Below are 15,077 nucleotides of genomic sequence, written 5' to 3' on the forward strand. Positions count from 1 at the left end.
CAGGCATTATATCTAAAATACGACTTTTTAAACAGTATGATCACATGAATCTTACAAAGTTTCATTTATAACATCAATCTAACACTTTTATAAACAGCATTTATTGTACAGAGTACTCTGAAGGAAGAAAAATATGTACAGCCATTTGTTTTCATTAATACATTTCTATTCTGTCCTGCAATACTGGAAAGGCGGAATGTGGCACAAAAATAACCCTTAGGAGTTACAAATTAGAAAACAACACTTTTTAAAAAGATTTTTACTTTTCTGGTAGAAATATAAAAACTGTGGTTTATGGGGAAGAAATTAAACAAAATAAAGTCCAATCGATTGTTGAGGTGGCTTTAACACTTAAAGTTTTGTCCCTTAAACCAACTTGTCAACAGCAGTAAGTGTTTAAAATCTAAACATAAATAAACGGGCAGCGCTGCCCAAATAGCAGCACAGTTCGAGCAACTTACAGTAACACTTCGGTGATCTCTATGCAGAAATAACGCCCCCTTCCTGGCATCCCTACGGGGTACACATGCAGGGGAGCTTCACCTCGTGCTGCAACCTACAACCAGACATCCATCCTCTCATCACATGGGGCCGTCCACAACACCACTAAATGTACCAGAACTGATTTGTTTTAAAAAAAACAAGTGGGTGGGGGAGGCAGGAGTACATGACAGCCATTACGTTGTCTTCCTGAAACCCTTTAGAATAGGGTAGATGTTCTCAAAGGCTTCATAAATTTCTGCTCTGACTTTAGCACCTATGAAGACAAGTTGGAGTAGAGAAGAGTGTGAAACGGCATTTCTTAACATAAAACCACAAGCACAATTCTCTCCACACCTAGTAAGACAGATGCATTAAAACATTAACATGGACCCTTGTCATAATCCTATTTTTGTTTTTAAGGTGGTATTTTTTTAAGTTGGCTTCTTAAAAAAATTACAAAAGCAGCGCCCCAGGTGACTCCAGCCTCCTTCCCCAGTCTGCCCATGTGACTGGTGTTGGGCTCTGGACTGTGTCAGAACCCAGCAGGGCAGCAGTCAGAGTGGCTGAATCTTATTCTCCCAATCGCTGCCTTCAAACAAGCTCTTTTGAATCTGCCTTTGTTGTCGCAAAATGATAATGGTGATGAACCCCAAAGTTTTAGACAATGGTACCCAACTTAAAACGCCATCTGTTATGCTGTAATGCCCACCTCCCCCTTCCCCACCAAGGTCATGCTTCAGCTGAAGAACCAGCAGGGCTGTGCTCTGACTTCCCTCGGCTCACTCCCTCTGGTGGGTGTGTTTCCCATCAGAGTGTTGGGGTCAGGGGAAGACAAAAAAGGGGCAAAGCTTCTTTACAAGTCACTAGTCAACTGTCCCGACACTGTGATATTACTTCTTAGCACTGAGAAAATGCCATTCTTCACACTTTCCAAACTTCGAACACTACTTCCTGTTGCAACTTACCTGTTAATACAACTTTTCCAGAAACAAAAATAAGGAGAACAATTCTCGGTTTGATCATTCTGTAGATTAAACCAGGAAATAACTCTGGCTCATAACTAGAAGGAAAATGGCAAAAACAGTTTAGAAATTAACAGCTGCTCATGCCTTTAGAAAAAATGGGGACCTGAACAAGGGAAAGTACTGAGTAAGCAGCAAACTAATGAGGAGGTGAAGCCCAATTCTTGAGGAGCATCACAGGAGAGAGGGCTCAAGTGAGGCCAACTTGTAACTGGCACTTGAAGACCAACTAACTCTATTTCTAATGAATCTGGATTTCCTGACCTAAGAACAAGAGCTTTATAAATATGTTCTATAGTCTCTGACCTTTATCAAGTTTCATTCTGGACAAGTTTACACCGACTTACAAGAGCCCAATAATCATTCATTTATAAGATCTGACAGTCACAGTTTACCTTCTAATCATTCACATCTCATCTCCTTAAACTGAAATATCTCTAGCTGTTAACTTTGTTCAGGCAATTTAACCAAAGTGATAGAAAAGATACTAGTTGGAGACTGAATCTTTCCCTGACTATGTTGTCTAACTAAATGCACTATTGGTATGTTTTATTCTAATCCTAGTAATCTCATTTTCTTAGTTAGAGAGATTGAAAACAGTTAGGATGTGTGACTCTGTTTAACCTAGTGGAAAATTCAAGATAGGCTTCTCTGAGGAAGAGATGCTAGGGTGGATATGTGAAATGCCAGTGGGACTTTCCTAGGTGAAAAGTGATATAAGAGTGTGCCAGGTATAAAAGTGGGATGTGCAAGGGCCCTGGTGCAATAAGGGCATGATAAGCCTTGGGGGTGCTACGAGCAGAGAGGCTGGAGAGGTGGGTAGGGACCACCTGCCTTGTAAGTCTTCATCAGGAAGTAGCAGGGAAAATAAATGTTGACTAGCACAAAAGATTCAAACAACTGGGGAAAAAACTGATACAAGAGGTTGTGGACTTTGTTCATGTATTTAGAATGTATTTAGTGAGCAATAAAATGATAAAACATACAGAAGGGGAATCAATTTCATCCCAGTAAAGGGGACTTTTGGGTGTCGTTAAGTGAAATGACAGGGAAGTAGGAGGCTGGTGAGAATAATAGGTGTTACCAAAGACATCAGGAAGACACTTCAACATTAAACATACCTATAAGTATATCATTTGTTCTTACATACTAATTAGTTTGCACATGTTTTATCATGAACAATGTTTAAATAGATTATAAATTACTTGTTGCCAAAAGCAATCACAATCCATTTCAGACTCACCTACTGAACTGTTGGTGGGTAAGCACAAGGCCTTCTAACCTTATAGGGAACTTCACATCGCAGCTCCCCACCATATTCTGAATCTTGAAGTCCAAGAACTTAGCTGGAAAACCCAACTTCTGTACAACCCTGGCATATTTTCTTGCTGCTAGTCTGGACTGTTCTTCACTAGGGAAAGAAAAAGTGAAATATTCATACTCAAAGACACCTAAAATAATTATTTAGATGAAAAACTTATAAAAAGTCCAAATTAGGAAAGATATTTTATAAAGTGTAAACTGGTCACCCCTTCCAATAAAGAAAAGCTCAACAGACATTAAGTTTTATGTACAAAGTATTCCTGTGTCCTTGACAGAAAACTTAGGCCTACCAAAATGAATCCCTCTTCAATTCACCAAATTACTGATAGCCCTAGATTTTTTTTAAAAAAAAAGTTATTTATTTATTTGGCTATGCCGGGTCTTAGTTGCAGCACACGGGATCTTCATTGCGGCACACGGGATCTTTAGTTGCGGCATGTGGAATCTTTAGTTGTGGCATGCAAACTCTTAGTTGCCACGTATGGGACTTAATTCCCTGACCAGGGATCGAACCCAGGCCGCCTGCATTGGGAGCACAGAGTCTTAAGCCACTGGGCTACCAGAGAAGTCCCAACAGCCCTAGATTTTATACGTGTGAAACATAATATCATCATCACCATTATCATTAATATTATTGTATCTTAGCTCACAAATTTCTACTGAGATGAAAACTAACAAGCTTCATTTGGATAGGAAAATAATGATGAGACTTATACTCAAAGAATGCATACGCTAATTCCTCTTTTACGCCAAGTCTTTCTTTATCCATTCCTAGAAGTCATCTCTTGGACAAAACTATGACTTAGCAGAGCAGGGCTCATGTAACAAAAGCATAATGATAGCAGTATCATCGTCGACAAAAGGTTCTCAAGTGCAGGGTCATGAATGACAAAAATGAGGCATGCATACATGCTGAATTGTATGGAAATAAGGTGATAGCATACACCCTAAACTAATGCCTGGTTTTAAGAAAATGAAGTTACTGCTGTCTAAAAGTGATGAGAATCAACTATTTTAATAAGAAAGCAACAATAACATTTTATTAAAGTATTAGCCTAACACCTAGAAACCATGACACAGCCATTTCTTTCATAACATACAGACCAGGACAATGAACTCCTTTAAACCCACCTCTTGGCTCCTGTGCACACCATCTTCCCAGAACTGAATATCAGTGCAGTGGTCCGGGGCTCTCTTATTCTCATGATTACAGCAGCAAACCGCTAAAACAGCCAGAGACAATAGTTAATGATGTCATGCCAGACTGCTGACTTCTGTCAGGAGAACTAGACAATGAGAAAAAACACCCCAAATAGTAAGAAGGACCTGGTACTTAGTTATCAAGATATCTGTCATGTGTTTCCATACAGGGCTCCCTTACATCACCATGTGCCACACATCTTTTGCATATGGAGCAAGCACACAAGTTGTGACTCTAAGGCGGCTGGACCAAGATCTCTGTGTTCTGTCATACACATCCCAACACCTGAAGACAAGGAATATTTGCAAAAATATCTTTAACTATAAATTTTGTTTTATTAATTTTTTTAGACAAATCTACTGATAAACCTTTTCCACATCCAGAAGGAATTAATAAATCAGATTACAAGCATATCAACGCATAGTGACGTTACCTCCCGTTTCCAATACTTTAGAAACTGAATTGGTGGATTGGCATTTATATAAATGTAATGGCCTCAGTGACTAGGTTACATGATACAAAGCAAAAAATTAGTTTCAAAATAACTGAAATTTAATATCTGCTATCTAATTACACATGAAAAAATTCGTATTATTTCTAATCAAGATCACTCTTTGACAAATTAGATTGCTTTCACAATTTTAGTTTAGAAACTACTATATGTCTTCTCTCTGATTTTACCACCATGTAAAAATGCTAGCATTATATTCTAGTTTATACAAGTCCCAGGAAATGCCTAATTATTTTGCATTTCCTAAATTCCCTCTACTGGTTTTATTGCTTGGATAACTAATATCATTTCATTAGAAAAAATTATGTAAAATCATGTATTCAACTTAATAAAATTATGACAAAAGATTAATTCTTATAATGCTACATTCATATGGACTTTCCATATGCATTAGCCTGTTTTTTTTTTTAAATAAATTTATTTATTTAGTTTTGGCTGCGTTGGGTCTTCATTGCTGTGCACGGGCCTTCTCTAGTTGTGGCGAGCGGGGGCTACTGTTCGTTGCGGTGCGCGGGCTTCTCATTGCGGTGGCTTCTCTTGTTGCAGAGCACGGGCTCTAGGCATGCGGGCCTCAGTAGTTGTGGCTCACGGGCTCTAGAGCGCAGGCTCAGTAGCTGTGGTGCACGGGCTTAGTTGCTCCGCGGCATGTGGGATCTTCCCAGAGCAGGGATCGAACCCATGTCCCCTGCACTGGCAGGGGGATGCTTAACCACTGCGCCACCAGGGAAGCCCTAGGCTGTTATCTTAAAATCGGAAAATTTGTAGGTATTTTTCCCTTAATCTTTTTATTATAAAAAAATCGGCAGTTATACAAAGGTAGAAAATATAATAAACTTCTTGTACTTATTATCCAACTTTAACAATTATTAACTTTTGGCTAATCTTGTTTCATCCATATGTCCCTTTCCCAATTCTCCAACTGGACTATTCTGAAGTAAATTCCAGGTAGCATGGCATTCAATTCTATATAGTTTTCAAAACATAAATGGGATCATACTATATATTTTGCTCTGTAACTTCACATGATCCCCTCACAAAGGATACGTCAGACTGCATCCTGTGGACTGCTGTATTCCTGGAGTCTCTATATATTTTGCTCTGTAACTTCACATGATCCCCTCACAATGGATACGTCAGACTTCATCCTGTGGACTGCTGTATTCCTAGAGTCTCTATATATTTTGCTCTGTAACTTCACATGATCCCCTCACAATGGGTATGTCAGACTGCATCCTGTGGACTGCTGTATTCCTGAAGTCTCTATATATTTTGCTCTGTAACTTCACGTGATCCCCTCACAATGGATGTGTCAAACTTCATCCTGTGGACTGCTGTATTCCTGGAGTCTCCTACTTGGCAGCTAGTCAATAAAAATGCTGCATATTTTGCTTTAAATCCTTGTTTTGCTGGTTGTCAACAAACTTAAACACAACATATTCTTTTTGATCTAGAGACCTTTGGAAGAAAATTCTGTATTATTATAGTCTGAAATACATTAAAATTGTTCTGACCTTGGGATTATATTCAGCATTCCGGGCACGAAGTGCAATGGTCTTCAGGTCAAGTTTACAACCAAGATTCACTGTGGATACAATATTTCTGTAAGAAATTAGAAAAGAAAACATGATTATTTACTGTTAGTGTTAGATGATTACTTAGAAATTGTATTCTTTCATTAGAACTAATTTAATGAAATTTAATGAGATTAAATTAGTTTAATTTAAACTATCTTAATTTTTTTAATTAAAATTTTTAAAAATTGCTGACATTTATTAAGTGTTTAAACAAGTACCAAACACCATGCCAACATTTTACAAAGATAATCTCACTTAATACTTACAATGCACTATGAAGTAATAACTATTTAGTACTGCCATTTTCAGATGAAGAAGCTGAGGCTTAAGTGAGGGTAACTTGCTCTGTATACACATGGTTCCTAAGTGAGGTATGACTTTCTCACTTCTCTCAAAATAAGTATCTTTTGGAAGAACAAAAGTTCAATTATCTTTGACAAAGGAAGAAAACCAGCTTTTTCCTCTGATTAACCCTCAGTAAGTCAAGAAAAACAAACATCACCATTTATTATCTGGGTCCAATGAACACTTTTCATTTTTTAATATTCTTATATAATTTTATAAATAACTTCTAAATGAGTTGTAACATCACTCTCTTGTGAATACTGATCCCAGATTGCAAATACATCTCCAACTGTTCCAGCTCATGGCTGCTTCTGGGTCTTTTTTTGGCACTGTCAAAATGCAATACCTTTGAAAACTTGATAGCTCATAATTAGGTTGAAAAGAGGTTGGGTGTCTTCTTTAATACACAATTGTAATGCCAGTTAGGTTGATCAACTCAATGTTCTCATTTCTACATCACCTATTTCCTTCCAATCAATTTTACATACACAAGTTCACAGAACTTTCTTATCTATTTTATTTGTGTAGAATTGGTAGTAACATCCCTACTTCCTTTTCTGATTTTAGTCATTTGAGTCTTCCCTTTTTTTGTTAGTCTAACTAAACGTTTGTTGATTTTTTCAAAGAACCAACCTTTTGTTTCACTGATTTTCTCTACTGTTTTTCTTTTCTCTATTTCATTTATCTCTGCCCTAATCTTTACTATTTCCTTCCTTCTGCTAGCTTTGGGGTTAGTTTGTTCTTTTTTCAGTTGTAACATTAAGTTATTGATTTGAAATATTTTTGTTTGTTTTTTGGCTGTGTTGGGTCTTCGTTTCTGTGTGTGGGATTTCTCTTGTTGCGGCGAGCGGGGGCCACTCTTCATCGCGGTGCGCGGGCCTCTCACTGTCGCGGCCTCTCTCGTTGTGCAGCACAAGCTCCAGACGCGCAGGCTCAGTAATTGTGGCTCACGGGCCTAGCTGCTCCGCGGCATGTGGGATCTTCCCAGAGCAGGGCTCGAACCCGTGTCCCCTGCATTGGCAGGCAGATTCTCAACCACTGTGCCACCAGGGAAGCCCTCTTGTTTTTTAATGTGATCATTTGTAGGTATAAATTTCACCCACAGCACCACATTTGCTGCATCCCATATGTTTTAGTATGTTGTATTTTTGTTTTCATTTGTCTCTAAGTATTTTCTAACTGTCCCTATGATCTTCAATCCATTGGCTGTTTAAAAGTGTGTTATTTGGACTTCCCTGGTGGCGCAGCAATTAAGAATCCACCTGCCAAGGCAGGGGACACGGGTTTGAGCCCTGGTTCAGGAAGATCCCACATGCCATGGAGCAGCTAAGCCCATGCACCACAACTACTGAGCCTGCACTCTAGAGCCCACGAGCCACAACTACTGAGCCCGTGCACCACAATGAAGAGTAGCCCCCGCTCGCCGCAACTAGAGAAAGCGTGCGCATGCAGTGACGAACACCCAACGCAGCCAAAAATAAAAATAAATAAATAAGTTCGTAACAAAAATAAATTAAGAAAATACAAGTATGTTATTTAATTTCTACAATCTTGTGAATTTTCTGGGACGCTCTGTGGAATACCAGAAATATTACGGTGTTGGCAAGAAACAAACACCCCATCTGAACTAGGTAGAATTTACGATTTAAACCAAAGGTGCAAACTTAGATACACACAGGAGCCACCTAAGTGTTAAAAGACAATAGGGTATGGTGTTTATAGAGGTGAACTAACAAGTGCTTATCTTTCTAAAATCATTAAGATTAAAATTATTTTGTTTTTAAAATTGTTTCAGATCAAACAAACACCCACGCAAGATTTAGGCCACTGGATAAGAGTCAGGATCCATGGTTAAACATTACTTAGTTCTAAAAATGATCAGGAATGACTTACAAGAAAACTGGGTAACATAGTTGTTACAAATATGCCCTGATATGGCCATAAACTTCCTAAAGGCAAAAGCTATATACTTCTCGGCGACAGATATTTAAGAATATTTGGTTTTCAGGAAGGAGAAATTTTCCCTACCCGTCCCCTACCCCCCAGTTCTGTTACATACAGGACCTAATTCAATTAGATAGAAAAATGCATTTAGGACAAGAACAGCCATCCTCAGCTTGTGGCAAGGGCACAGTTCTTCAAAAATTTACATGCAGCCCTTACAATGACCAATGAAGGAAAACAAGGACCACTATGAACTATAATGATTCTGTGACTAAGTATTAATCTTCCCAAAAACTAAAAATATCACACGGGAAGGAGACTACATACAGCTTCATTTGGTAGATCAGCTACAGCGAAATGTCTACAATAACAAGAATGCGATCTAAATTGGACCTCATTGGCCCAAACATATAAGCACAGCTACTAAGTTTCTGAAGATGTTATGAGAGCCTTTTACTGGGGGCACTGACTCAGACAGCTTCCCCTTTTCTTTTTAAAGCGAGTTTTGATGCATGATCGCCATTAGTGCCACACAAATAACTCAATCCATCTGAGAACAAAGAAGAGCAGCACAGTTCCAGTGGACCCCTCCAGGGCAGGGAAAGGACGTACAACAAGTACTCACTGCAGCTGCGGCACAATCCCAGAGCTCTCCGAGGCTGGCGTGGCAGGGGTAATGGGGGTCATGGGAGTCATGGGGGAGGGATACAGGGGAGTGGTGCCCGGCAAGGGTGCGGTCGTAAGAGTCTGTGAGTGGAAAAGCTGTGGTGTCTGGCCCGAGGCCCCCTGGGTCGCCTGCTGGGAGGTCGACTGCTGAACGGCTGCCACTGCCGCCTGCTGCTGCTGCTGCTGCTGCTGCTGCTGCTGTTGCTGCTGCTGTTGCTGCTGCTGCCTTTGCTGTTCTTCCAAAATAGACAGACTGTTGGTGCTCTGAATAGGCTGTGGAGTCAGTCCTGTGCCATACGGCATCATCGGACTAAAGATAGGGATTCCAGGAGTCATGGCCCCCTGTGGGAAGTTAGGAGAACAATGGGTTAGGCTGGCTGGTGTTTGTGTCTGTAGGACTTGGCTGGTAGAACAGCAGATGAGATTTGCAAAGACAGGCACCTTCCGAGTACAAAGGGGGTTATATAGCAGTAATGGGGAGGAACTTGCTGTTCTTACACACATCACTTTCTTCTTCAGCATAACACAGTAGGTAAGAGCTTAGGATGTGGAAGCAGACCTGGGTGTGAAATCCAACTCTGCTACTTACAACACGTGAGAATTTAAGGAAGCTCCTTAACCCTTCAGGCTCTAGAGGATAACAATGCTTTAAGACTTAGAAAAAATCGAGAACTTCTACTCTTTGAAAGATACCATTAAGAAAATTAAAACTTGGGACTTCCCTGGTGGTCCAGTGGTTAAGAGTTAAGAACCTGGCTTGCAATACAGGGGACGCCAGTTCGATTCCTGGTCAGGGAACTAAGATCCCACAGGCTGCGGGGCAACTAAGCCCATGTGCCACAACTGGAGAGCCCGAGTGCCGCAACTACAGAGCCCATGCGCTCTGGATCCTGTGCACCACAATTAGAGAGAAGTCCGTGCGCCACAACTAGAGAGAAGCCCGTGCGCCACAACTAGAGAGAAGCCCACATGCCGCAACGAAAGATCCCATGTGGCACAACTACGCAGACAAAAAAATAAAATAAATAAATATATTTTTTTAAAAAAGAAAATTAAAAATTAAGCCACAGACTACGAGAAAACATCTACCATACATATATCTGAGAAAGAACTCATATCCAGACTACATAAAGAACAATCAAAATTCAATAAAAGATGAAAAAACAGACCAATAAAGAATGGGCAAAAGATGTGAAGGACATTTTACAAATGAAGATCTATAAATAGCTAATAAGCACTTGACAAGATGTTCAAGATCATAAGTCAGAGGAAAATGCTTGTACTTCTAGAACGGCTGAAGTAAAAACCCAAGGGCCGGTGAGCACGTGGAGCAACTAGAACTCTCACGTGTTGCTGGCAGAGCCTCAGAACATGCTTCCTTATAGAGTTAAACATGCACATACACAATGACCCAGCAATCCCACTCCTGAGTACTCACCCAAGAGAAACAAAAACATAGCAGACACGGAGAAATGTACACAAACGCAAAGCACCTTTATTCACAATGGCCCCAACCTGGAAACAACCCTAATGTCAGCAACTGGAAAATGGACAAACTGTCGGACACCCATACAACAGAGTGCTACTTGGTGATAAAAAGGAACTTGCTGATACACAAAGACAGACACAAATAAAAGCATATACTTGTATGGTGCCATTTGCATGATATTCTAGAGTAGGCAAAACTATCTCTAACTCTGGAAAGCAGATCATTAGTTGCCTGGAGCTAGGGGAGTGACTGCAAAGGGGCAGGAAGGGACTTTTAGGGTGATTGAAATGTTCTATAACCTTCACAGGTGCATACACTTATCAAAACACATACTTAAAATGGGTGTTTTTTGACTTCCTGGTGGCACAGTGGATAAGAATCCACCTGCCAATGCAGGGGAAACGGGTTCAATCCCTGGTCTGGGAAGATCCTACACACCGCGGAGTAGCAAAGCCCATGCGCCACAACTACTGAACCTGCGCTCTAGGGCCCGCGTGCCACAACTACTGAAGCCCACACACCTAGAGCCCGTGCTCTGCAACGAGAGAAGCCACCGCAAGAAGCCCGTGCACCACAACGAAGAGTAGCCCCCGCTCGCCGCAACTAGAGAAAGCCTGCTCGCAGCAACGAAGACCCAATGCAGCCAAAAATAAATAAAATTAAACCTTAAAAATAATAGTGTTTTTATTTAAGTATGTAAACTACACTTCAACAGAAGTTATTTAAAAATTTAAAAGTAGCTACGTTATTTGGAACCTTAAACATAAAAATGAAAAGAAAACTAGAAAATAATTTGGTTAGAGTTATCTCCAAAATCAAACACCCTATAATCACTCAGACCACTTTCATAAGTGCTTATCAAAAGATTAAGTTTTACAAATACACATTTTAGCTTCCAAACAAACTCCCCAAATCAAACACTATCATGTTTATTCAAAGCCTAATAGAACTTCTCAATGAAATAAAGGAGCCTTAAAAAATATAAATCCATTTTCAACAACAGATGGTTAAATTCCCTTGCTTCCCTTTTACACTGTCTCTAACAATGCAGGTTCTGTCCTACGTGTACCCTCCCTCCAGTTGTATTACCTGAGGGGAGGCCAGGCCCTGGGCATAAGGTGGGAGGCTGTTGTTCTGATCCATGAGGTTCACTTTCTTCTTGGCAAATCAAAAACCTTTGGACTGGGAATCACCTCAGCATTCAGTCTTTTCCTAGAGCATCCCCAGCACACTCTTAGCGACTTCCTCAACTCTCTGGGTTATCTTCATGCACACCAAGAAACAGTGATGCTGCTTTGAAAAAAGTTTGAAGTTTAATATAAGAATACAGGTAAGCTATACAGTCTTATAAACCAGTTTCATGGTTAAACAAAAAACAAACAAACAAAGAATGAAAAAAACCAATGAAACTATTTTGGAATATATTTCTTTTTACCTTACAAAGCTGAAATCTTATTCCTTCCACATTTCCTGTGACTGCATGCAAAATTGCCAACAGAACAAAAATTGTTTTTTTATGTGTTTAATTTATAGTCTTATAATGTTAAAAATTAAAGTACATAATCAGCATTAAAAACTTTTGGGGAAAAACACCCAGGGAAAACAAATTCCTAAGGAACCTGTCATATCTGAGTAGAAATATTTATTATGCATTGTATACACAGAGCTATTAGGCTAAATTCAAGTTTTAAAATATTCCATTCAGCATTCTATCCTCTACAATGTCTTGGGCATTAAGTTTAATAAATTTTGAATTGGATCCAATACACTTTAGTGTGCTCATTTATTGAGCAACTACTTTAAATAAAACACTGTGATAGACGCCGTACAGACATAAAAATAAACATCATGTTTTTATATATGTAATAACTTTAATTCTTCAGAACACATAAATACAAACTATGCCTGTATCTGGCTTTCCTTAAATCATGTCTTTACTGGCTACACGTTTGAAATTTCTTTTAGTCAAAAGAACCGAGTGACTGATGAACTACCTTTTATTGTTTAGTTCAGATGGACTCCTACCGTGCTCAGGATTGCTGTGAGAACTGACCGATTCAAACAGGACTGATTAACACCTCAAGAACAGCATCTAATTATCACACAGTAAGCACAGGATAAATGTTAGCTATTATTATTAGATTTCAGTTTAAACATTACCATCTAATAAGATATTCTCACACAGAACTTACAGATCTTAAAGTTACAAGTTATATGTCAAAGACACACGTGTAACTCAAGCATGTACTGGTACAAAATAAGCACTCAGAAAGAATCTGATAATGACTTTGAAAGGACAAAGGACCCCAAAGACTATATATCCTACATATTCATCAATGGAAAACAGACCAAAAAAAAGAGAAAACTCTGCTTCAGAAAACATCAGACATATAAGAAAATTATGCTCTTTCAGACATTGTTATCCTCTTACAACAACAGAAGTGCTGCAAATATAAAAATGAAGAGGCATTTGATCCCTGGCATCAAAGAGTTCAATTTGAAGGATTTGTAAATAATCACTGCAAAACTTAAGTGCTATAATAGCAGATATGCCCTATGCTAACCCCCTTGAGTGAAGAAATCAGCAATATATGTCTTTGTAATCTCTGTACTTAGTACAGGGCCTGGCATATAGTACGTGATCATGAATGAATGCATACATGCTACACAAAAGAAGACAATATAACTGCCAAGTGTTTTGAAGAGTATGTTCATAAAGCAGGGACCATATGACTTGGGTCTAGCAAGGTGAGAAGGAATTTATATTCAGCATTTCAGGCAGAAGAAAGATGAAGCAGAAAGAGACAAACACTGAAAGAGCACGCAGTATGCAAGCAACAAATTTAGCATGACTGCATGGAACGTTCCTGCAGGGGATGAGACAGCAAATATAAGTGAGGTCACATTATCAGGATTCTAAGTCATTATTACATAAGCAATATGAGCAGTGACAAGATTCTGAAGTGCACCATGAGTAGATCTACTTTGGCAAGAGTGTGGATGAATTCCAATAGATAAAACTGGAGTCTGGAAGTTCGGTTTAAGACTCACTGCTGTGGTTCAGGCAAGAGCTAATGAGGGCAGGATTTAAACCACTCATTAATATGACTACAGATTATCCAGAAACTGGTGGCTCCAGATCCCTTTTTACAAACTAAGTCTAGAGAACAAATCTGTGGAACTAGGTTGAGGCCTCATGTAACCATTTTCAGAGCTCATCTCTCACTCCCAGTGATGGAACTGACCATCTTTCCTCCCCTGTGTCATGAAAACCGCACAACTATTACCGCACTACTGTATCCTCACAAAAGAGAGTTGTTCGCAGAATCTCCTCATTTTTTGGTCAAATTCGATATTTTTTGGAAATAATCACTGATAAGGGAAAAGACTCAATTAATTCTGCATAGCCTTCTAGTGACTGCATATGTAAATCAAGCATAATCTTTTCAGAGACGTCTACCTGGAGTTTTAAACGAGAAAATCACACAGTCCAGGGCCTAGGGAGGGAGACCTCGTAAGGAAAGTGGTGTGTATTTGTATCTTAACGCTCTAGCGTGCCTGAACTCTCCGGCCTCTGACAAAACGTTAAAAAGTCTCAAGCGCAACTTTATTATAAAACCACCACTGCTGGTAGCAAAACAGGTGGGCACAGGCCAGGGTGAATCTCCCTTTGAATATCGAGAGGAATTAACGGATGGCAGAACATAAAGACTCCGCGTCTTGGATGCGCGGGACTGTCCTGTCTCAGGCCCCTCCCAGCACCCTGCACCACACGCTCGTACTATGGGAAGCCGCTTTCGAACTACGGCAGAGGAAGGCACTCGGTGGGATAGGCAGCCGGTACAGGCCGAAGCTGCGGCAGCACGAGCGGGAGGAACAGCCCCCGCGCGGTGTCCCCGTCCATTCCGCGCCTCCTCCCACCATCACCCCAGGGCCCCGCTGCAGCGGTCACCTCTACACGAAACCTCAGAGAAAAGCTCAAAGGGCTGTTACCTGGAGTCACTGCAGAGACAACTAACAGTCGGCGAAAACGACGTTAAGCCGCAAACGGCCCAGGCGCCCGCTACGGCGACCGTTCCCGACCCTACAGAACTCCTGGCGCGCGTTGTTAACGTCACTTCCGCCAGTTCCGCCCTCGGCTTCGGCCGGCAGCCCACCGTGCAGCGCGGGCCATGGGAAGTGTGGGTGTTGCGTCACTTCCTGTGATTTGCTGGGTATTCGGCTTAAGGGAAACAAGGGGCGGGGCGGAGCTCTTCTGCCTTCCGGCGAGGCCACCCTGTCAGAGTATTTTACGATTGGTTGTTGCTGGATGTAGTCGGCAAGACTGATTTTTAAATGTTGACTGTTTAAACCGACTAGCGATGTGACATTTAGCAAGTTACCAGACCTCTCCGCCTCAGTTTCTTCGTCTGTAGGATGGAGTAATAATAGCACGTGTCCTCTAAGGACTGTGAGATGGATTAAGGAAATGCATGAACAGTGCCTGGCACATGGTAAGCATGTTAGCTATTCTCAAACA

At 40.5% G+C, this 15,077-nt stretch overlaps 1 protein-coding gene across 5 annotated transcripts; it reads right to left on the reverse strand.

The window, feature by feature from the left end:
• Nucleotides 1–79: 79 nt before the first annotated feature.
• Nucleotides 80–14,672, reverse strand: TBP (TATA-box binding protein). 5 transcript variants are annotated; one of them, XM_060167934.1, is made up of 9 exons: nt 14,552–14,666; nt 12,584–12,650; nt 11,648–11,848; nt 9,029–9,411; nt 6,052–6,139; nt 3,960–4,051; nt 2,749–2,916; nt 1,449–1,543; nt 80–757 (listed from the first exon to the last, which is right to left on the reverse strand). In XM_060167934.1, exons 3-9 carry the CDS (start codon nt 11,699–11,701, stop codon nt 678–680), a joined length of 960 nt encoding a protein of 319 aa, XP_060023917.1. In that variant the 5' UTR covers nt 11,702–11,848; nt 12,584–12,650; nt 14,552–14,666; the 3' UTR covers nt 80–677. The 5 variants fall into 5 exon arrangements, with proteins under 5 accessions (XP_060023917.1, XP_060023915.1, XP_060023916.1 ...); XM_060167932.1 differs by having other exon boundaries at nt 12,553–12,650; XM_060167933.1 differs by having other exon boundaries at nt 11,648–11,851; nt 12,553–12,650.
• Between the last annotated feature and the right edge of the window lie 405 nt (nt 14,673–15,077).

Source organism: Lagenorhynchus albirostris, chromosome 12 (assembly GCF_949774975.1).
Source record: "Lagenorhynchus albirostris chromosome 12, mLagAlb1.1, whole genome shotgun sequence".
Lineage (NCBI taxonomy): Eukaryota > Metazoa > Chordata > Mammalia > Artiodactyla > Delphinidae > Lagenorhynchus > Lagenorhynchus albirostris.

Coding starts and splice junctions, on each gene's coding strand:
- TBP (XM_060167935.1), bottom strand. CDS start 11,701: ATGGATCAGAACAACAGCCTCCCACCTTATGCCCAGGGCCTGGCCTCC. Junction 9,412..11,647: donor AGGGCCTGGCCTCCCCTCAG/GTAATACAACTG, acceptor AACTTCCCACAG/GGGGCCATGACTCCTGGAAT. Junction 1,544..2,748: donor ACCCACCAACAGTTCAGTAG/GTGAGTCTGAAA, acceptor TTTTCCTTCTAG/TTATGAGCCAGAGTTATTTC.